Consider the following 24,263-nt stretch of genomic DNA (forward strand, 5'->3'; position numbering starts at 1 on the left):
TTGAGTCCACCCCTTACGTTTCCGTAGATATTTAATTATATTTTTTATGGGACCACACTGAAGATATGACTCTTACACAAGTGCAAAAGTATTCAGTGTACAGCTTATATAGCAGCGTAAGTGTATTGTTTACGCAAAATAACTCAAAATACAGCCATTAATGTTAGTTAGTACCAGTAGTATTATAGAGTACAAATAAACATTGTTTTAAAAAAACCCGAAATACGTCACATCCCCAAACTGTCGTAAAATGGTCGTAAATCAACGAATGTACGGTTAGCTTGTGCATGTACTACGCATGCGCTACTCACATCAGGTTGCTGCGACAGCACATTCGAAGAAACTAAAGGTGGACGCTATTTGTAGCAATTAATAATATCATTTTAAAGAAAAAATCCTGTTCTTTCTAGTGGCGCTTAATGTCCACTTACTTACTGTAGTGTTCTAGTTTACAAGTCTCGTGAGACTTGCGCGCGAGAAGTGCGGAAATAGTGTCAGCTAGTTATGGAGTCGTGATAGACCTGTGTTGAGTTGATTCCCTAATAAAACCATTGAAATGGGCCTCCATCTCCGTGTGCGTGATTCTAAAAACACCACATTTACTAACGGCAAATGTTTAATAAACATAAAGCCACTTCACGCCGCCTCTTCATATCCCGAATAAATTATTGAAAATGTCAGACATGTGTGGTGAGTGGCAGGTACAACGTCGAAGGAAAGCTGCATCCAGAAGTTTGAAGACATCAAAGATTTCTGAAGCGCACAGCAATGAGCCGCTGGATGTTGGAAAAACTGTTAAAAGAATCAACGAAGTTGTGTAAGATAGTCACATTCAATAAAACTGAACAGAAGAACTTTTATCGAAGTGATTTTGCTCTCCTGCGCTAACTTTTCGTCATTCTTTGCAGGGCTGAAATGAGATGTGAATGCTTTTGGAAAGAATGGAAAGGTGGGTCCCTTGGATTAAAGTACCAGTTATTTCTGAGTATTTGTTAGAACAGAAAGCAATAAGCAAGTGATTATTATTGTCTCCAGAACAAATGCTGTCGGCTGCATCATTAAATCTAAAAGAGACAGAGGTCAACTCAGGCAAGCTGCAAGAGAGTTTGGATGCCAAAATTGATCCACTCGAGTGTGTGTGTTATGGCTTGGGCAACTTTTCTACATCTGTATCTGCTCGGTACCAGCTCGCCATACTGCTCCTGCTCCTGGATGCAGCAAAGGTAAAAATTATATAGGGGTGACTGGGGAATTGTGATACATATAGGCCTGTCGCGATAACAAATTTTAGTGTGCGATAATTATTCTCATAAATTATTGCGATATGCGATATTATTGCGCCCCCCCCCCCCAATTTTTTAAACCAATTTACAATAACACAGTGCGAATACAGTATATATTAATAGATGAAGTACACCCATTTAAAAGCGATATTTACTCTTAAATTCAAATATACTTTTTAAGAAATCACAACTAAAAACAATAGACCATACCTCTTAAGTAAAAAACAACAATATTGATACCGCACAGAAACACAGAATAAATAAAATGTGTTTAAAAAAAAAAAATACAAAAAATTGCACTTAACAACTTCAGCATTTATAAAAATGAAAACTTTTCCCGTCATAGCTTATGCAATGGTGTTCCATAGGGATGTAATGATACAGTTAGGTCATGGTTCGGTACGAATTTTGATACGAGGGACACGATTTTCGATCCGATTCAATACATTTAATGCTCTGTAAAAAAAATAATATAACAATTGTATTTTTTGTTTTTTTGTCTTTTTTTGCTAACGAGCAAAAATTAAATTGCCATCATATAAACATGCATTTTAGTGCATAATATTTATGTGCTTACTTCTTACTGATATGAAAAAAAATTGTATAAAAGTGCTGAGAACAATCTTTACTGTTTGTAAAGTGAGGCAGGGCACACCGTTGATTGCTACAGCTCTCTTAGTAGCTAGGTTTACTACATGAGCAAGACATCCTATTTATGGTCCAAATCCATTTGTGTCACGTACTGAATTAACAATATTTGCAACATTATCTATAGTCACTGGTATGGATTGATTTGGCCTTCTTAACCTCATGTGACAAATGACAGTTTAGAATTCATCGACGTAGTATATAGACTACATGTCCCATAATCACTCTGTGCTCACGTAGCCAATGACATGGTAAGTAGCACATCTAGTTTGCCATTTCATGATATCTAGTGTGTGCGCGCAACCGCGCATTAAAAAAGATAGCAAGCGCCGCTGAAGTCACGTCTGCTCATTACTACACAACACCAGCATATGAGGGCTTTCATATACAGGACGAGTTTGAAGCACAGCGCTCTTACCGGTAATTTCATTTAGCTGTTCGTTGTCAAAGTGAGGTTATTCGTAGCAGCCAAGTCGGTAACAATGTTTTGGCGGACTTAATTGTAGATATCCAGCGTTGTGCCGAAAAATAGCCGCCCCGCGTGAAATGTCACTCCTGACGGGAGCGCCCACACGTCAACAACACCGGCGCGCCATAGATGGTCCACAGTCACTCCGGAGCACTGACGCGGCCGGTATACGTTGAACAATAGGATATAGTGGGAACAATTGGCTCCGGCGCTAGTTTTTGGCAGACCTGGAACGAAGATGCATTTTGCGCAGTTGGTAACGAACTTTTAACAGCACGTCTGCCGCACGCGCACACACGCGTGCACGCGAGGCGATAAATCGCAGCGGAAAAGTTACCGCCTTCATTTTTATATATCGCGCGATAAATGGAATTATTGCATATTGCGACAGGCTTAGATACATAGGGTAATTAATGTAAGACACCCCCTTTATCTTGAGAGCACATTTGTGATCAACCATAATGTTTTCAAGCCCCTACCAATTCACTTCTGGCGCTATTATTTTTATTTTTGTGATTCAATAAGCATGCTTTAGGCTAGGGGTACTCAAAAACAAATGTTGAAGGTTCCACAATTATTTTTTTTTCATACAAGCATGGGTCCATTTATTACTGTCAGTCAAGTGCAAGGCAGGTCGAAGGTGGTAAAGGTGGTTTTCTTTTGACCAAACAAAAATACAATGCACATTCTGATTAAATAAAAATACATTAAAAATATTTTCTTGACTTAAAATAAAAATAGAAAAAATAGAAAAAAAAAACATGCAGGTACAATGTTTACACATGTACACTAAATAATTGACAAGATCTGTCATAAAGGAGCAAACAATAACTATTGACAGTACATTTTGTAACTAAAACACTGTTGGACGAAAAAGAAAACGTGCAAATAGTTAGAGCTGGGAATCTTTGGGCACCTAACGATTCAATTACGATTACGATTCAGAGGCTCCGATTCGATTATAAAACAATTATTGATGCACTCCCCCCTCCTCCTTTTTTACATTTTTTTTTAAATTAAATTTTTTGTACATTAGTTCCAAAATTGTTCAAAAATCCTCTCAGGCTAAACCAAACTACTATTTCAGTATCAAGTTAAAATATAGCAGTAAACAAATATACAAAAATAACAGTAAATAAAAAACTCCAGTCCCCATTCTGTAACAGCAGCTTTAAACTACATTCAATTAATTTAATGTTGTGAATCAACTGTTAAAGTTGTTAAAATTGCTCCCGTTATTCCATAATTTCCCTTTTGTCTACTTTCGACATGTGAAAGTTTAAAAACTATTTGAAAGATAGATTCAAGTAAATATTTTACCGATTTAGGAGTATTTTAGATAAAAAGTTAATTAGGTTTTCTTGGAAGGTTCGCTACAACAGCCTTGCAGGGAAGTGTACTGCTTTAAGATGGCGGCCGTTAACATCTAGCTTTTTGTAGATGTGCTGCTCAGTGCTCACGCTACCGGATCAATGTTGCATCTAGTCCTATATAAATGATATCTACCATTACATGATGTGGATGACCTATTTTGTAGCAGCTTTTCGGCTGCAGTCACGTATGTTGTTGTGTTTTTTTATCTCGTGGGATGAGTTGAGCAAGAGCCGTGAGTTGAGCATTGGCATTACCCGAGGGGCCGGGTAATGAGAAGAATGATGTTTAGCTACTCTCGCTGCGTTCTTCCTCGTTGCGCCCCGAAGACCACGCGGCGCGCTGAGTGTGTTGTACTTCCGCTTTACTTGGCATATTTCAATAATCGGAATTTGGATGCTTGTGAATCGTTCTCGAATCTTCCACGGCCGAATCGCGAATAATCTAAGAATCGGAAATTTTGCACACCTCTACAAATAGTACACTACATGTTCACATGTACAGAACATGTCATAAAGGTGCAAACATAATTATTGACAGTAACTTTAACTGTAAAATAGTGCTGCAACGATTAATCGATTAACTCGAGTATTCGATGAGAAAAAAATATTCGAATTAAATTTTGCTGCTTCGAGTATTCGGTTAATTAAAGTGGTGTTGTAATGGTTTGTTTTGAAAGTGTTTGCATTTAGTTTTATTGATGTGGGTGGATACACGGCCCTCTAGTCTACCTCATTTCACATGGTTGAATCCATCTGCCCCCTGTTAAGACCAACATAAGCTAAGTTTTCGTTTGAGCTAATGTTTTTTTAATGCATTCGTAATTTAGTTTATAGGTATATTTAGCCATTTTTGGTGGGAATATGTGTCTGAACCACTTGTTAAGAACATTGTAAAAAAAAAAAAGTTAGCATTTTATAGCATTTAAGCTAGCAGACTTGCTATGTAAGTTAGCCGACTCTTTTATGGAACATAGATCCTCATTTTATGATTTTTTTTTTTTTTTTAATACCATTTGAGGCTCAGCTGAGGTATTTTAATTTTTATGTTCCTCAGTGTTTCCCACAGGATTTTAGGAGACTGTGGTGGGAGGGTCTCTGACCATAGGATTTTTTGAAACTGTGGTGGTGGGCTGCATCGGAGTCGGACAGCCACACCATGTCATGCCACGGCGATTTTTTTTTTTTTTTTCATTATTTTTTCCCCCCAAGAAGAACCATAACAACGATATATTTGAAATATTTCATTAGCTAGGCTAATGTTATAGCTCTCAGCTACGGTACATGTATGTAAAATGCGTTGCTGAGTACAGCTACGTTACCCTATGTAATAATGCGACTTTTTTTCTCGTAGCAATAGTACGACTTACATCTCGTAGTGACTCAGGGTTGGCAAACTGTTGAAAAGAGCCATATTTGACCCCCCCCCCCCCCCCCCCCCCCAAAAAAAAAACTAAGAAAAACTGATACAGTATGTCTGGAGCAGCAAAAAATTAAAAGCCTTGTACAAGCCTTATAATTATCAATACTAGCAATATTAGCCTACTATAAAAATGACTAAGTTGGCTAGAAATACATAATTAGCCTTCATGATTAAATGTTTATTTTCCCTGCAGTGGATCCTATAGCGCACCATGTGACTACTCTGTTGTACGATGACACCACAAGTTTAACTTCATTACAATATTAATGAATTGAAAGAATGTTTGTATCATGTTTGTCCTCCTAGGAATCCTATTAAAACAAAAAATATATTTCCCTCCCCCATCTTTTTCCATTTAAAAAAAAAAAAAAAAAAAAAAGCTCCGAAGCAGCACTAAAGAGCCGCATGCGGCCCAAGAGCCGCGGGTTTCAGACCGCCGTCGTAGCCCTCCTTTTTTCTTTTTATTTGACCCTCATAAGTACTACATTACCACAACAATAACAGTCCTTCTGTCAACTGACCCATTTACAGGACAGGGGGAATTCTAATGGCCGTGTAAAGAGTTTTTCTTGATTCGGTGAGAAGGTGAATAGTTTTTTCCACGTTGTTCGTTAACTAAATTTCCACACAAACGCACATCGAGGTACCATTAACTTAGCAAGGAGAGGTAAGAGAGTCATTTTTCGAGTGTCCCAGAGCTCGCGAAATTGTGTGTGTGGGGGGGGGGGCGCATTTATCCAACTTTCGTCAGCCATAATTGTCTGAAGTTGGCGCGTCGGTGTTGTGCCGAAAAATAGCCACTCCACGCGAAATGTCCCCCCGACGGGAGCGCCCACACGTCACTCGTACAAACAGCCTTTTCTTACCAATCGATGGACACGGAAACGACGTTCTTGCACCGTGAATATGTATCATTTTACTCTGCTTGAACTAATAAATACTTTACTGTGACCAACGCTCTGAAAATAGAGCAAGGCTTTATTTTGGGCCCCGCCTCTCCGCGCAAGTTCAATCAAAGTTTTCTTTCCGTCCACCGCTCACTTTCGCCGAAAAGTCCGATCGAAACTATTGTAATGCCCCGGATATGGGGAAGAAGGAGAGAAGTCTGTATTTGCTTAACCACTCGATTGTGGTAACAATAATAAAGAGAAACAATAACAAAATAACAGCGGGCTGCTACGACATGCGACCGCTATCTCTCGCTATCTCGCTCGTTCTCCCATTCTTCCTACTCGTTCCCCTTGCGTCTCTTAAATAAATAAATAAATAAATAAAATACTGCTCTAAAATGCTGCTCTCGCTCGCGCGGGTAGTAGAGTGGAGTGGGCTACAGCTGTGTAATCGGCTGACTGACGCATCTGATTAGTATCTTTTTTTTTTTTTCGGGGGGGGGGGGGGGGGGCGCAAACGAGACTGTGGCGGGCCCAAACGAGACTGTGGCGGGCCGCCACAGTCTCGTCCATTAGTGGGAAACACTGTTCCTTATCCGATTACTCGATTATTCGAACTAAATAGTTCATCGATTAATCGACTACTAAAATAATCGATAGCTGCAGCCCTACTGTAAAACACTGCTCAATGAGAGAAATGGCATTTGGCCGTCACAAAGCTGTTTCCTCACATCATCAGCCAGTATTTCAGTGCGTCTTGTGGTTGATAAATCGGAGAGAGATTTGTTTGCTTTATGGTATCATTTCCTCCTTTTCTTTTCCTTCGAACATTGCAGCCATCACTTTAGTCTAGGGCTGCAGCTATCGATTATTTTGGTAGTCAATTAATCGATATCAGTGTTTCCCACAGGATTTTAAGAGACTGTGGTGGGAGGGTCTCTGACCAGTGTTTCCCATAGGATTTTTTGAAACTGTGGTGGTGGGCTGCATCGGAGTCGGACAGCCTCACCATGTCGTGCCACGGCGAATTTTTTTTTTTCTTCATTATTTTTTCCCCCCAAGAAGAACATATATTTAAAATATTTCATTAGCTAGGCTAATGTTATAGCTCTCAGCTACCGTACATGTATGTAAAATGCGTAGCTGATTACAGCTACGTTACCCTATGTAATAATGCGACTTTTTTTCTCGTAGCAATAGTACGACTTACATCTCGTACTGACTCAGGGTTGGCAACCCAAACTGTTGAAAGAGCCATATTTGACCCCCCCCCCCCCCCCCAAAAAAAAAAAAAAAAAAACTGATACAGTATGTCTGGAGCAGCAAAAAATTCAAAGCCTTGTACAAGCCTTATAATTATCAATACTAGCTATATTAGCCTACTATAAAAATGACTAAGTTGGCTAGAAATACATAATTAGCCTTCATGATTAAATGTTTATTTTCCCTGCAGTGGATCCTATAGCGCACCACGTGACTACTCTGTTGTACGATGCCACCACAAGTTTAACTTCATTACAATATTAATGAATTGAAAGAATGTTTGTGTCATGTTTGTCCTCCTAGAAATCCTATTAAAACAAAAAATATATTTCCCTCCCCCATCTTTTTCCATTTAAAAAAAAAAAAAAAAAAGGCAGCGCTAAAGAGCCGCATGCGGCCCGAGAGCCGCGGGTTTCAGACCGCCGTCGTAGTCCTCCTTTTTCCTTTTTATTTGACCCTCGTAAGTACTACATTACCACAACAATTACAGTCCTTCTGTCAACTGACCCATTTACAGGACTGGAGGAATTCCACTAGCCGTGTAAAGAGTTTTACTTGATTCGGTGAGAAGGTGAATAGTTTTTTCCCCGTTGTTCGTGAACTAAATTTCCACACAAGCGCACATCGAGGTACCATTAACTTAGCAAGGAGAGGTATGAGAGTCGTTTTTCGAGTGTCCCAGAGCTCGCGAAATTGGGGGGGGGCGCATTTATCAAAGTTTCGTCAGCCGTAATTGTCTAAAGTTGGCACGCCGGTGTTGTGCCGAAAAATAGCCACTCCACGCGAAATGTACCCCCTGACGGGAGCGCCCACACGTCACTCGTACAAACAGCCTTTTCTTACCAATCGATGGACACGGAAACGACGTTCTTGTACCGTGAATATGTATCATTTTACTCTGCTTGAACTAATAAATATTTTACTGTGACCAACGCTCTGAAAATAGAGCAAGGCTTTATTTTGGGCCCCGCCTCTCCGCGCAAGTTCAATCAAAGTTTGCTTTACGTCCAAGACGGCCGTCCACCGCTCGCTTTCGCCGAAAAGTCCGATCCAAACTATTGTAATGCCCCGGATATGGGGAAGAAGGAGAGAAGTCTGTATTTGCTTGCCCACTTGATTGTGGTAACAATAATACAGAAAAACAATAACAAAATAACAGCGTGCTGCTAAGACATGCGACCGCTATCTCTCGCTATCTCGCTCGTTCTCCCATTCTTCCTACTCGTTCCCCTTGCGTCTCCTAAATAAATAAATAAATAAAATACTACTCTAAAATGCTACTCTACTACCCGCGCGCGCTCTCGCGGGTAGTAGAGTGGAGTGGGCTACAGCTGTGTAATCGGCTGACTGACGCATCTGATTATTCTTTTTTTTATTCGGCGGGGGGCAAACGAGACTGTGGCGGGCCGCCACAGTCTCGTTCATTTGTGGGAAACACTGGATATACTAGTTCGAATAATCGAGTAATCGGATAAGGAACATGAAAAATTGAAATACCTGAGCTGAGCCTCAAACGGTCTAAAAACATAAATAAATGAGGATCTATGTACAACACAACATCAATTGGCTAACTTACATAGCAAAAGTCCGCTAGCTTAAATGCTATAAAATTAGGGCTGTCAAACGATTAAAATTTTTAATCGAGTTAATTACAGCTTAAAAATTAATTAATCATAATTAATCGCAATTAATCACAATTCAAACCATCTCTAAAATATGCCATATTTTTATGTAAATTATTGTTGGAATGGAAAGATAAGACACACGACGGATATATACATACAACATACTGTACATCAGTACTGTATTTGTTTATTGTAACAATAAATCCAGAAATGGCATTATTAACATTCTTTCTTTTAAAGTGATCCACGGATAGAAAGACTTGTAGTTCTTAAACGATAAATGTTATAGTTACAAGTTATAGTAATTTTATATTAAAACCTCTCTTCATGTTATCGTTTCAATAAAATTTGTAAAATTTTCAATCAAAAGTAGAGTTAATATAATAATAAGAATAAAAATAATAAAAATAGAGCGAAAAGTTTTACGTGTATTTTGCATAGCTATTTTTATATGGAATGCCAGTTCATTTTGCAGTGTTGTTTAACTGTGTGTCAGAATAGGACCTCATTACTATAGACTGAAGTGTTTTTCTTTTTGTGAACATTATTTTTTTTTGAGAGATAGGAATATTATTTTTGTTGTGCTTTCACTAAACGATACTTATGTTTGTTCTGAAGGAGTTTCCGAAGCTTTTGCCAATAAACGGTGCGGTCCAAAGAACGCCTGTGTCCACTCGCCTTTACTGTATAACATATACAGTGGGGAGAACAAGTATTTGATACACTGCCAATGGGTTGGCAGTGTATCAATACTTGTTCTCCCCACTGTACATATCTTACCCAAAATAAAACAAGAGACACATAATTGCCACTAAAAGAAAGAAAACTTACCGAAATATGTGTGGAGCACAAATGGCAATTTGCATTGCGTTGTGAATACAGCATAAACATCTCACAACTACTAATTCACCCACGTTTAGAAGACATAACATGAGTATGGAACGGTGCTGCCCCCAAGTAGCCGGTGGCATTCTCTTCACTCTTAATGTCCATAAACGGCCTCATTGTAATGTTTGAGGCAATATGCCAGAAGGTAATTCATTGCATGCGTTGATTGCGTCAAATATTTTAACGTAATTAATTAAGAAAATTAATTAACGCCCGTTAACGCGATAATTTTGACAGCCCTATATAAAATGTTAACTTTTTTTTTTTAAATGCTCTTAACAAATGGTTCAGACACATATTCCCACAAAAAATGGCTAAATATACCTATAAACTAAAATACGAATGCATTAAAAACATTAGCTCAAACAAAAACTTGGCTTACATTGGTCTTAACAGGGAGCAGTTGGATTCAGCCATGTGAAATGAGGCAGACCAGAGGGCAGTGTATTCACCCTAATCAATAAAACGATATGCAAACACTTTCAAATAATCCATTACAATGCCACTTTAATTAAATGAATATTCAAAGCAACAAAATTTAATTCAAATTTTTTTTTCTTATCGAATACTTGAGTTAATCGATTAATCGTTGCAGCACTACTTTAGTCATACACTCTGTTATTATTTCTCCATCAGAGAACGGCTTCTTATGTTTGGCCAACACCCACGACACTCTGAGTTAGCACTCCGTTGCAATTTGTTGTTGTGTCATAGATTTAACAATAACCTCGCTTGACTCTTGATATGACTGCTTCAACTTGTTAATTTCCTGCCTTCTCAATTCTGATTTAGGAGGAAACTTATCTTCAAAAGAGCTATGCTTTTTAACATAATTGCATTTCATATTTTCACTTTTTATCAGAGCAACTGTCTTGAAGCATATTAAGCACATAGGTTTGGTACTTGCAGTTGGTAAAATGGACGCATATTTGTCAGTCCATTCCTCTATGAAACGGCGATTTTCGTTGTCCACTTTTCTTCTCTTGTTCAACTTTGAGCATACCATTTTGTAAGATTCGGTCTTCTACTGGGATTGCAAAGTGCCGGGTGCGACTCGTGTTTCACACTGCTGCGGTCTGTTCATGCTAGCTGGTAGCATGCAGGCTCTCTCAGCCAATTAGCGCATCCAAGCACGCTCTCTCAGCCAATCAGCGCATCGTTGTCATAGGGATGACAACAGAAGTGGGAACATGGAAGATATTTGACTAAAAATGGAACAGTATTCAGCGATAGAATAGTAGCTTTTAGCTAGTAGTGTTATTTTTTATTTTTTATTTTTTTTGAAAAGTGCCACTTGCTCTGAGTCTGCAGAGATGTGCCGTGGTCTTGTTGTGGACCGTCGTCCGCTAATTGAGGACCCCGGCTTTAGGCATTTCAAAGAAGTTCAGTGGTTGCATTGTTCAAAATTTTTTTAATGCCATTTTTTACACTGTTACTGCAATGGAATATCAGCTCCTAAAATCGGTTATCTCTTACTACTAATAATTGGTATCAGTCCTGAAAAACTCATATCGGTCGATATCTAGTTATATTTTCAATACCATTCATTGGAGGCGTGCGAAATTTCCGATTCTTAGATTATTCGCGATTCGGCCGTGGAAGATTCGAGAACAATTCATAAACATCCAAATTCCCATTATTGAATTATACCAGGTAAAGCAGAAGTAAAACAAAGTCAGCGCTGTCTTTGGGACGCAATGAGGAACGGACCGAGACTAAATATCATGTTCAACTCATGCCGCTAGATAAAAAAACAAACAATCATACCTGACTCGGGCCGACAGCGGCTACAAACAACGGCCAGCTGCTAGTTGCTTCAAACATACGGCTACATTAGATATCATATATATGTACAACTAGATGCAGAGGGACAGACGACAGCGGTGTTAGAACATGTATTATTGAACAGAGATGCAAAATGACAGACTTGGCGGCGTTAGTAAACAGAAATAGTTTTCAAACTTTGACAAAAGTAGACAGAAGGGAAATTGTGGAATAACAGGAGCAATTTTAATAACTCTAACGGTTGATTCGAACATTAAATTAATTGAACGTAGTTTAAAGCTGCTAATACAGAATGGGGACTACAGTATTTTATTTACTGTTAAATTTGTATATTTGTTTACTGTTATATGATTGACACTAAAATAGTTTGGTTTAGTCTGAGAGGATTTTTGAACAATTTTGGAACTAATGTACAAAACATTTAAAAAAAAAAAAAAAAGGAGGAGGGGGGAGTGCATCAATAATCGTTTTATAATCGAATCGGAGCCTCTGAATCGTAATCGTAATCGAATCGTTAGGTGCCCAAAGATTCCCAGCTCTACTATTCATTCTGAGTACACTCTGATCATTTCCGTTGCTAGGAAACATCCAAAATTAATGGAAAATATGTCAACTTTACCTGTTTGGTATTTTAGCTTGCTTGGAGGAGAGCAGATGTAAAAAATGTCTCACATTGCCCCAGTCTCCTCTACTGTATTGATCTTTTCAGCTGTGTGATGATACAATGTCACATTCCAAAATGCTAATCTCTCTGTACGTCTTCCAGATTCCATTAAAAGACTGTCTTGTTTATGACCCTGCTTTTTCCACTGGAGAAAAAGATGTACTCCGACAGTTGGGTCTAACTGTACTCACAGACAATGAGGTGGGTATGCTTTGAAACACACAATTTATTTTAATTTTAACAAGGGGTGCAACGGTTCAATTAGCCGACTGTTCGGTTTGAACCTCGGTTTTGGGATCACGGTAAAGATACACGATAATATCGGCTACCGATAATTATCGGCTGATAATGGCAATTATGACGTCACACAGATAATACAGATAATAAAAAAATCAACCGATAATGCAATCCGATAATTATATACTTGATTTAGCCTCCAAATGTGCGCAACCAAGCAGTTTTCTCCACTTCTTCACTGCCGCCTGCTCAACCCCTCCCCTCTCTGAAGCCCCTGTAGGAGGAGGGGTTTAGGAGTACGGCGTCATAGAGGAGGCGGTGTTACACATCAGTGTTGAGGCGCTCTCACTAGCGTGTGTTGCTTTTCCCGTGTGTGAAATGAAATAAACGACGCTCTCGCCATCTACAAAACAGTTCCTCAAGGCCTAAAGAAAGCGTCCTCATTGAACACCACTAGCACTAACCCAGCAGCCATTTAAAACTGCATCACAATGATTTTTGGAACGAATATGCTGCTGCTAGCACGAATGCTAAAGCTATTGTTAACAAATAAACTATAAAGGAAGCTACGGGGGTTGTGACGATACAGAGACGCGGTCCTCCCGGAGTCGGGGTGTTTGGGAATGCAGCCCAAAGCGAGTGGTAAACTCCCATCTGTGGCTAAACACCTCACGAGATCGATAGTTGACAAGTAGCTGTCTTCCGACGGAGCCCGCCGGTCCGGCAGGCCGCCGCCTCGCCCTAGGCGGGTAGACCATGAGAGCAGAGCCATGCGCCGCAGCGAGCCGCCTGGGGCGGGCGGATATCCGGTACGAACTTAGCTGCCGCCGCCACTCCGGTTCAAGACAGAGGCCTGGCGCGGGTGCTAATTTGGCTGCCGGGCGGACCGAAGGGCACAGGCGGGAGGAAATTCCCGAAATGACCCGATAGCCAAACCCCTGGATGAAAAAATAATGCAGTTTATACGACCACGATTCTTCGTGAAAGACATGCCGATCACATCAGTTACCGCGGACCACGGACATTTACACAGGTGATGTCAACAAACCATGTTTATCATGACGGCACAGTGGTTAGTTGATAATTGTAACATGCACCAAACGACACAAAGAAGTCATCCAGTCAGTAATGCATTCAGTACGCTTTAAATTTATGACGTCTTAATCAGATCATTCTTAAATCTAGTCAAATAATTTTCCCCATCTTGTTTGAGTGTTGAAGACTAGTTGAATGCGCCAGATTATTCGACTTACTTAACTAAATATTGCAATTTGTTCTTATTAAGCCCAAACATCTAAAAAAAATTAGGTCATTTTTCACCTAAATCAAGAAAAAATTGCTTTCAAATAATGTTTTGAACCATACATATTCTTGAATAAAGAACATTTCTGACAAGTTTTTTTTTTTTTTTTTTTTTTAGGATTATGTATAATTTATTGCTTAAAATAAGGCTGTTAAACTTATTTTCAGCTGGCCATTTTTCTTCAAGTAATCTGAGTGAAAAATACTTGAAGTGCTGGCAGTTAATTTAACTTATTTCCAATAGATTTACACTGAAAACAAGGGACTTTGACTAGTCTTAAGGAGCTATGTTTTTGCTGTGTAGTAATGTTATACTTTAGGAATGGCATACTTTTAAAGCCATTTTTGTGCAACTTATGTATTTACTCTGTAAGTAATTGTTGCCAAAAGTTTACCATTACACAATGTCAGACAATCTGTCTTTATTTAGATGTTGGAATTTACTACTACTACTACTACTACTACTTCACATTTGATGTTGGAAAAAAAAAAGAGCAATATCATTTTTGCACAGCAATATTTTCTCTTGTGTATACTTTAAAATTTTACATAAATCTTTAATAAAATTATCGGCTTGACATTATCGGTTATCGGTTGGAATGAGGAGGAAATTATCGGTTATCGGTATCGGCTGAAAAATGCATTATCGTGCATCACTAGATCACGGTTTTGGTTTGCGTTTTGCTTTATTTTATTTTATTTTAATTTATTTATTTATTTATTTTTAAACTGCCTTTATTTTGCTTTTAAGAAAATGAAATAAACACTTAAAATGTAAACATTTTTGACTGTTAAAATGCCTCTTAGCTCTTTGGCTAGTGTAGTGACCAACTACTGAAATACACACACAGTAGTAAAAAAGTTACTTGGCAAAGTAACTGGTGTTACCTTTGATGTTTTTTTTTCATTCCCCCCCTAAAAAAACAAAAACATAGTAAGTAGGGTTGTTCCGATCATGGTTTTTTGCTCCCGATCCGATCGTTTTAGTTTGAGTATCTGCCGACCCCGATATTTTCGATCCGATTGCTTTTTTTCCCTCCCGATTCAATTCCAATCATTCCCGAAAATTTTTCCCGATCATGTACATTTTGGCAATGCATTTAGAAAAAAATTAATAAAACTCGGATGAATATATACATTCAACATACAGTACATAAGTACTGTATTTGTTTATTATGACAATAAATCCTCAAGATGGCATTTATATTATTAACATTCTTTCTGTGAGAGGGATCCACGGATAGAAAGACTTATAATTCTTAAATGATAAATGTGACTTTGTATATTGTGACTAAATATTGCCATCTAGTGTATTTGTTGAGCTTTCAGTAAATGATACTGTAGCCAGTTAACTGTTCTGCCCAAATGCATGATGGGAAGTGCAACCATGACTGTGCGTAGTGGCACCAATTGATATATCTTCTCTGCGTTGGGAAATAACATAGGGAGTTAAGAAAAAGATCAGCTACTACCTTGCTTCCCCACATTGCTTCCCATGATATTTCTAATTGTTGAGAAAGGGATTGTAAGGCTTTAGCCAATTAACAAAAGACTCTAAAGGCTGCCAAAATCCACTCTACTCATATTACTCTGCCTTATACAGTGCCTTGCAAAAGTATTCGGCCCCCTTGAACCTTGCAACCTTTCACCACATTTCAGGCTTCAAACATAAAGATATAAAATTTAAATTTTTTGTCAAGAATCAACAACAAGTGGGACACAATCGTGAAGTGGAACAAAATTTATTGGATAATTTAAACTTTTTTAACAAATAAAAAACTGAAAAGTGGGGCGTGCAATATTATTCGGCCCCCTTGCGTAAATACTTTGTAGCGCCACCTTTTGCTCCAATTACAGCTGCAAGTCGCATGAGGTATGTTTCTATCAGTTTTGCACATCGAGAGACTGACATTCTTGCCCATTCTTCCTTGCAAAACAGCTCAAGCTCAGTGAGGTTGGATGGAGAGTGTTTGTGAACAGCAGTCTTCAGCTCTTTCCACAGATTCTCGATTGGATTCAGGTCTGGACTTTGACTTGGCCATTCTAACACCTGGATACGTTTATTTTTGAACCATTCCATTGTAGATTTGGCTTTATTTTTTGGATCATTGTCCTGTTGGAAGATAAATCTCCGTCCCAGTCTCAGGTCTTGTGCAGGTACCAACAGGTTTTCTTCCAGAATGTTCCTGTATTTGGCTGCATCCATCTTCCCGTCAATTTTAACCATCTTCCCTGTCCCTGCTGAAGAAAAGCAGGCCCAAACCAGGATGCTGCCACCACCATGTTTGACAGTGGGGATGGTGTGTTCAGGGTGATGAGCTGTGTTGCCTTTACGCCATACATATCGTTTTGCATTGTGGCCAAAAATTCCAATTTTGGTTTCATCTGACCAGAGCACCATCTTCCACATGTTTGGTGTGTCTCCCAGGTGGCTTGTGGCAAACTTTAAACGAGACTTTTTATGGATATCTTTGAGAAATGGCTGTCTTCTTGCCACTCTTCCATAAAGGCCAGATTTGTGCAGTGTACGACTGATTGTTGTCCTATGGACAGACTCTCCCACCTCAGCTGTAGATCTCTGCAGTTCATCCAGAGTGATCATGGGCCTCTTGGCTGCATCTCTGATCAGTTTTCTCCTTGTTTGAGAAGAAAGTTTGGAAGGATGGCCGGGTCTTGGTAGATTTGCAGTGGTCTGATGCTCCTTCCATTTCAATATGATGGCTTGCACAATGCTCCTTGAGATGTTTAAAGCTTGGGAAATCTTTTTGTATCCAAATCCGGCTTTAAACTTCTCCACAACACTATCTCGGACCTGCCTGGTGTGTTCCTTGGTTTTCATAATGCTCTCTGCACTTTAAACAGAACCCTGAGACTATCACAGAGCAGGTGCATTTATACGGAGACTTGATTACACACCGGTGGATTCTATTTATCATCATCGGTCATTTAGGACAACATTGGATCATTCAGAGATCCTCACTGAACTTCTGGAGTGAGTTTTCTGCACTGAAAGTAAAGGGGCCGAATAATATTGCACGCCCCACTTTTCAGTTTTTTATTTGTTAAAAAAAGTTTAAATTATCCAATAAATGTTGTTCCACTTCACGATTGTGTCCCACTTTTTGTTGATTCTTGACAAAAAAATTAAATTTCATATCTTTATGTTTGAAGCCTGAAATGTGGCGAAAGGTTGCAAGATTCAAAGGGGCCGAATACTTCTGCAAGGCACTGTATATTCAAAGTATATGGATTAGGGCTGTCAAAATTATCGTGTTAACGGGCGTTAATTAATTTTTAAAATTAATCACGTTAAAATATTTGACGCAATTAACGCATGCACTGAATGAGCTGCTCTCGCATTGCCTCAAACAGATTTCAATGACGCCGTTTATGGACATTAAGAGTGAAGAGAATGCCACCGGCCGCTTGGGGGCAGCGCAGCGCCGTTCCCAACTAATGTTATTCCTTCTAATAGTGGGAGAATTAGTAGTTGTGAGACATTTATGCTGTTGCTTTGTGCTCCACACATATTTCGGTAAGTTTGCTTTCTTTTAGTGGCAATTATGTGTCTCTTGTTGTATTTTGGGTCAGATATGCACAGAGATATATCTGTTATAAAGGCGAGTGGACACAGGCGTTCTTTGGGCTGCGCCGTTTATTCGCATAAGCTTCTGCAACTCCTTCTCAACAAACAGAAGTATCATTTAGTGAAAGCACAACAAAAATAATATTGCTATCTCTCAAAAAAAAATAATGTTCACAAAAAGAAAAGCACTTCAGTCTGTAGTAATGAGGCCCTATTCTCACACATCTAAACAACAATGCAAAGTGAACTGGCATTACTCAGAGTTTGGTCACGCAATTGTTATTATTGTTATTTTTATTCTTCTTATTATTATATTAACTCTACTTTACTTTTGATTGAAAATTGTACAAATTTTATTAAAACGAAAATATGAAGGGGGTTTTAATTAAAAAAATTACTATAACTTGTAACTATAACATTTATCTTTTATGAACTACAATTCTTACTATCAGTGGATCATTTAAACAGAAAGAATGTTAATAATGCCATTTGTGGATTTATTGTTATAATAAACAAATACAGCACTTATGTACAGTATGTTGTATGTATATATCCGTCTTGTGTCTTATTTTTCCATTCCAACAATAATTTACAGAAAAATATGGCATATTTTAGAGATGGTTTGAATTGCGATTAATTATGATTAATTAATTTTTAAGCTATAATTAACACGTTACCATTGTTTTTGCTTGTTTTTGATACTTGCTGCTTGCTCTTGTGGGATTATAATCAATAAATCTCATTTATTCTGCATTTTGTAATCAATAAACATTGTCTATTTTGCAAAAGTGTGCCTGTTACTGATTCACCCCGAACCTGGAAATTTCGGAAAACAGATGGCTTTGCATGCCATTTCATAAATGTCGGGGATTACGTTGTTGGAGAAATATGTCCGCGAGGGAACAATGTAAAGCGGGTCAAGCGTTGCAAATAAATTAACGGAGTGATATCTGCGGGTAATGCCGGCTGAGGTGCCCGAGTCATGTTATAATTGTTGCCATTAGCTTAGGGAACAAGCGCTGAGCAATGCTTGCAAATTGTTTTATTTTATTTTTTTTCAATATTTTCTCTCCCAACGCATTGTAGTCCACGGGAAAACCGAAATGTTGCCACACCGCAGATTTGAAAGAAGCCGGTGCTTCCTCAGAATTCGTCTCTCCACTCCTCGCTCGCCATAGCGTTTTGTTTTCTTTCTTGTTTCACTTTCACTTCGCTCGTAAGCGAGAGAGGGCATTTCTCTGCTGCTATTACACAGGTGCTTGACAGCGATCGGACATTTACCGTATTGGCCCGAATATAAGACGACCCCGATTATAAGACGACCCCCTCTTTTAAGTTTGAAAAAAGACTTTTTGAACACCAAATTAATTTTTATACAGAAAATAATTACAATACATCTGAAACAAATGATTATAACAATATATTTGAGAGAAAAGGCATTTAATTTCGCATTCAAAACTTAATATCTGAACATTTAAACATTTAACATTTAAATATGTAAACTAAAGTGCAATCAAATTCATAAATGAATGGCTTCTGGTTTTTGAAATATAAATAAGAAAAAAATATTGTGATAAAACAAAATTGCAATAACTGCATTAATTATCAAAGTGAAGTCTAACTGTAACTGTCAGGGGTTCGCTTTGGCCGCCGGAGTCGCGTTCAGCATTCGATTCATTGATGACTGGCGCCATCCAGCGTCGTGAATGGGTATATGTCTAGGCCGCAGTTTTTTTTTTTGTTTTTTTTTTTTAGGCCGCAGTTATAAGACGCCCCCCAGGTTTTCATTCTTACTTTAATGCAAAAAACACCGTCTTATATTCGGGCCAATACGGTACTTGCGGGGCGGGAATTTCTCCACAGCTGTGCTTCACGTCACACACAGGCACACAGAGCTCGACCAATTCATTCCACAAGCGTTCGGAATAAATTAATTGCAAAACCGAAAAGGCGCGGTCCATATTGAACCGTGCAGGGCGATCCGTACGGTTCGACTTTGAACCGCAAACCGTTGCACTGCTAATTTTAACTATGATCCTTTGACATGTAGGAGGGGAAACGACTGGCTACCAAACCTACGCTCTTTTACCTCATGCATTGTGGGAAAGCCTTGTACAACAACCTCTTGTGGAAGAACTGGAGTCCAAACTGTCTGCCCCACGTGGTGATAATTGGAAACAGCTTTAGCTGCATGAAGGAGAGGTTTGTACAAGATATATTGGATCGGAAATAATGTGGTACTGTTTTATTCATTGGATTTGTTTTTTTTTTTCATTCTGACAGAATGATTGAGAGCGAATTCAAGCGAGACTACAGCTACATCAGTCAGGCAGTGAATGTGTGTGAGGAGAGGCATCTAACATGCCCATCTCGTTTGACTGACGTCTTCAGCGACACTGTGCTCATCAGCTTTAATCCTGGCAAACTAAACTGTCTCAACCAGTCTACCTGGACAGCGCCACTTGAACCACAATATCAGCACTGCACTGATTTGGAGATAATACAAAAACAATCTCAGAATGGAGGCAGGACGTGAGCTTTTGAATTCATATTCCATCGGCGCCTCATGAAAGACTGTCCTCAATTCAACTCCTTACTCATCATTGAAATTAGAGATGTCCCAATCCAGGTTTTTGCACTTCCGATCCGATACCGATATTGTTTTGCACTTCCGATCCGATACCGATACTGGCCGATACCGGCCTATCTGAGCATGTGCTAAAGTTTAAAGTTATTTAGCCTCCTTACTTAGTTGTCAGACTCATGTTGAAAAAGGTTTTAATACTCTTGATAACAACTTGCCAGCTGAATTAGGTGAGTTTGAATAACACACAACGGTTGGTAACAAGAAACTGACCTGTTTATTGAGTGACAAACACAAAACATTATAAATAACAAACAGAAAATGCATAGTCAGTCAGTAAAACGTGCAAATAATATTGTAAACTGTCTTAAAATAGCAAAACACACGAACAACCTCAGTGGAAAATCCCACAAACCCCCCCAAGCTATTAGATGCTCTCAATGCTTCGTGCATTAGTTACAAAAATTGTATAAAAAGCCTCTCAGGTTTAAATAAATGACTATTTCAGTATCAAGTGAACATTTTAAAACAGTAAAATACTCAAGTCCCCATTCTGTATCAGCAGCTTTAAACTACATTCAATTCATTTAATTTTGCGTATCAACTGTGAAAGTTGTTAAAATGGCTCCCGCTATTCCATAATTTCCCTTTTGTCTACCTTCGACATGTGAAAGTTTTAAAACTGTTTTGAAGATAGATTTAAGTCAATATTTTGTCGATTTAGGAGTATTTTAGATAAAAATATAATTTGGAAGGTTCACAACAGGCTACTAGCCTGCTTTAAGATGGCGACTGTTTACTAACGCCCGCATCTAGCTTTTTGTAGGTGAGCTGCTAACGCTACCGAATCAATGGTGCATCTAGTCCTATATATATGATATCTACCATAACATTATGCTACTTTGTAGCAGCTTTTCGGCAGCAGTCAGGTGTGTTGTTGTGTTTTTTTATCTCGTGGCATGAGTTGAGCTAGAGCCGTGAGTTGAGCATTGGCATTAACCGAGGGGCCGGGTAATGAGAAGCATGATGTTTAGCTACTCTTGCTCCGTTCCTCATTGACCGCGCGGCGCGCTGAGTGTGTTGTACTTCCGCTTTACTTGGCATATTTCAATAATCGGAATTTGGATGTTTGTGAATCGTTCTCGAATCTTCCACGGCCGAATCGTGAATAATCTAAGAATCGGAAATTTTGCACACCTCTGATATCTATTATCTACAGTAAAACGATGTTGACGTAGTTTGTAGCGGCTGTCAGCAGCAGTCAGGTATTCTTGTGTTTTTTATCCAGCGGCATGAGTTGAGCTAAAGCCGTGAGTTGGGCATTGGCATTACCCGTGTCTATGACAAGCATGATGTTTATTCTCGGGACGCAATGCGGTCCGTTTCTCATTGCGTCCAGAAGACCGCGCTATGTATTAGTTCCGCTTAACTTGACATGTTTTAATAATCGGAATTTGGATGTTTGTGAATCGTTCTCGAATCTTCCACGGCCGAATCGCTCAAGGATGTAATGACTGCTGGCCATGTTGTACCGTGGTGCTAAGTGTTGGATAGTGCGTCTTTACTCACGAGAGATAACGGCTCGTCATCCAGAATGAATTCTTCGGCAATGACTCTTGTTATTCCCTGGGCTTTGGGACTATCGATTGCCAGTTTAGCAAAAGTTTCTGCCAGTGTTAGTTGTTTAGGACCTTTCTTTTTGTCTTCGGTTTTCTTAACATACTCCTCATATTGTTTGTGGTGGTATTTCGCTAAATGCTTGATTAGGTTGGTTGTATTAAAACTTTTACAGCTTTACCACTACGCTTGACTTTATTGTGGCATATGTTGCACTCTACCTCTTCGTCTTTGTCGTCCTTTAAGGTGAAATGATCCCACACAGCTGACATTTTTACCGATAAAGTCTCTCGGTAAATTGGGAGACGGTAATGTAAATGGAGTGTGTTGAAGGTATGCCGTAAAATGCGGACCGGATTTTAGGGAAACCAAAGCAAAAACAAATGTATTTTTTAAATCGGTGCGCTGGAAAAACCAGACCGGACTTTAAAAAAAAAAAAACTTGATCGGGAGTTTGGATCGGAATTTTTCCGTGTTGATCCGATACCGATGCGCATTTTTTTCCCCACATCGGCGTCCGATCTGATCCAAATATCGGATCGGGACATCTCTAATTGAAATAATGAATTTCCCAGAAAAAAATTTAACTTCTGCATGCAACATGAATACTCCACAACGTGCAGGACAAAGTATTGACAGTTGATATTTTAGTTACACCTATCTTAGCATGAATTTTTCTTTCTGGGATTGTACAAATAGGTGTGGTCCCTCTGTATACCCGTTTTATTTGTTTGACAGGAATTAAACAAAAGAGGGTGTAACTTGCCACCAGTAAATTTAACGTTTCATCACAAAGTATTGCTGCAAAATTTGGGTTCTCGTGCTTCTGTTTAAAGAAGAACTGGAAAGGGATCGGTAGCAGCTAATCTTTTAATCATACCACCTAGTTTTGTGTAGATTGGTTAATTGCACAATCCCTGCATTTGAGAAACAAGCACCAACACCGATAACACATCTCACTACATAAAAAAACTAAGGTGTAGTTAATTGAATTCATGCTTTTTTTGGAGATTCAGAGTAAGATGCGCAACAGTTAATAATCGATTAGCAAGTTCATCGGCAACTATTTTGGTAACTAATTATTTAGGACCTTCTTCACCTTAAACTTTTCAGATTCTTGAAATTATAATATAAATGGCGGAAAACACAGACGACTGAAAAAGCAGTTTCTGCTTTTGCACCTCTCTTTAAAATAAACTGCTGTATTTTAAGCCAAAATAATTTGTTTGATAGAACAATATGTCTGTATGCTGCCATAGCAGATTCATGGCGCACTAAGCCTCCGAACTATTTTTAATTTGTCCGTTTTACCCTGGAAACCCCTGTTTACAGACGTCGCGCAACCGCTTTTGTTTCAACCTAGCCATAAAAAGGAGGTAATTATATTATTTAAAATGTCTGTCATTTTTAGCTTAGAATCATTAATTGATGTCTAATATTTAGTTTAAAAAAAAAAAAAAAAAAAACGACTTTAAAAAATTCTGCACTTGCATATTTTAAACTTTTAAATCATGTCACAATGTAAAATTTGGCGTCTCTAAGTCACGTACAGTGCCTTGCAAAAGTATTCGGCCCCCTTGAATCTTGCAACCTTTCACCACATTTCAGGCTTCAAACATAAAGATATGAAATTTAATTTTTTTGTCAAGAATCAACAACAAGTGGGACACAATCGTGAAGTGGAACAACATTTATTGGATAATTTCAACTTTTTTAACAAATAAAAAACTGAATAGTGGGGCGTGCAATATTATTCGGCCCCTTTACTTTCAGTGCAGCAAACTCACTCCAGAAGTTCAGTGAGGATCTCTGAATGATCCAGTGTTGTCCTAAATGACCGATGATGATAAATAGAATCCACCTGTGTGTAATCAAGTCTCCGTATAAATGCACCTGCTCTGTGATAGTCTCAGGGTTCTGTTTAAAGTGGAGAGAGCATTATGAAAACCAAGGAACACACCAGGCAGGTCCGAGATACTGTTGTGGAGAAGTTTAAAGCTGGATTTGGATACAAAAAGATTTCCCAAACTTTAAACATCTCAAGGACCACTGTGCAAGCCATCAGATTGAAATGGAAGGAGCATCAGACCACTGCAAATCTACCAAGACCCGGCCATCCTTCCAAACTTTCTTCTCAAACAAGGAGAAAACTGATCAGAGATGCAGCCAAGAGGCCCATGATCACTCTGGACGAACTGCAGAGATCTACAGCTGAGGTGGGAGAGTCTGTCCATAGGACTACAATCAGTTGTACACTGCACAAATCTGGCCTTTATGGAAGAGTGGCAAGAAGAAAGCCATTTCTCAAAGATATCCATAAAAAGTCTCGTTTAAAGTTTGCCACAAGCCACCTGGGAGACACACCAAACATGTGGAAGAAGGTGCTCTGGTCAGATGAAACTAAACTTGAACTTTTTGGCCACAATGCAAAACGATATGTTTGGCGTAAAAGCAACACAGCTCATCACCCTGAACACACCATCCCCACTGTCAAACATGGTGGTGGCAGCATCATGGTTTGGGCCTGCTTTTCTTCAGCAGGGACAGGGAAGATGGTTAAAATTGACGGGAAGATGGATGCAGCCAAATACAGGAACATTCTGGAAGAAAACCTGTTGGTATCTGCACA

General features: G+C 38.9%; 1 protein-coding gene across 2 annotated transcripts; it reads left to right on the forward strand.

Moving 5' to 3' along the window:
• Positions 1 to 311: 311 nt before the first annotated feature.
• On the forward strand, positions 312 to 23,066 carry srrd (SRR1 domain containing). Of its 2 annotated transcripts, XM_057832842.1 has the most exons (7): positions 312 to 349; positions 682 to 817; positions 909 to 949; positions 1,036 to 1,223; positions 12,411 to 12,509; positions 19,484 to 19,635; positions 19,717 to 23,066. In XM_057832842.1, the coding sequence occupies exons 2-7, from the start codon at positions 684 to 686 to the stop codon at positions 19,967 to 19,969; spliced, it is 867 nt and encodes a 288-aa protein (XP_057688825.1). In that variant the 5' UTR covers positions 312 to 349; positions 682 to 683; the 3' UTR covers positions 19,970 to 23,066. The 2 variants fall into 2 exon arrangements, with proteins under 2 accessions (XP_057688825.1, XP_057688824.1); XM_057832841.1 differs by having other exon boundaries at positions 313 to 817; positions 19,717 to 23,058.
• The last annotated feature ends 1,197 nt before the right edge of the window (positions 23,067 to 24,263 follow it).

The sequence above is a fragment of the Corythoichthys intestinalis genome, chromosome 3, assembly GCF_030265065.1.
Source record: "Corythoichthys intestinalis isolate RoL2023-P3 chromosome 3, ASM3026506v1, whole genome shotgun sequence".
Classification (NCBI taxonomy): domain Eukaryota; kingdom Metazoa; phylum Chordata; class Actinopteri; order Syngnathiformes; family Syngnathidae; genus Corythoichthys; species Corythoichthys intestinalis.

What these genes read in the sequence shown, in the direction of transcription:
- srrd (XM_057832841.1), top strand. Translation starts at nt 675, where the DNA reads ATGTCAGACATGTGTGGTGAGTGGCAGGTACAACGTCGAAGGAAAGCT. An exon ending in CTTTTGGAAAGAATGGAAAG is followed by an intron (nt 950 to 1,035) that starts GTGGGTCCCTTG and finishes TATTGTCTCCAG; the next exon opens with AACAAATGCTGTCGGCTGCA. An exon ending in TTTAGCTGCATGAAGGAGAG is followed by an intron (nt 19,636 to 19,716) that starts GTTTGTACAAGA and finishes TCATTCTGACAG; the next exon opens with AATGATTGAGAGCGAATTCA.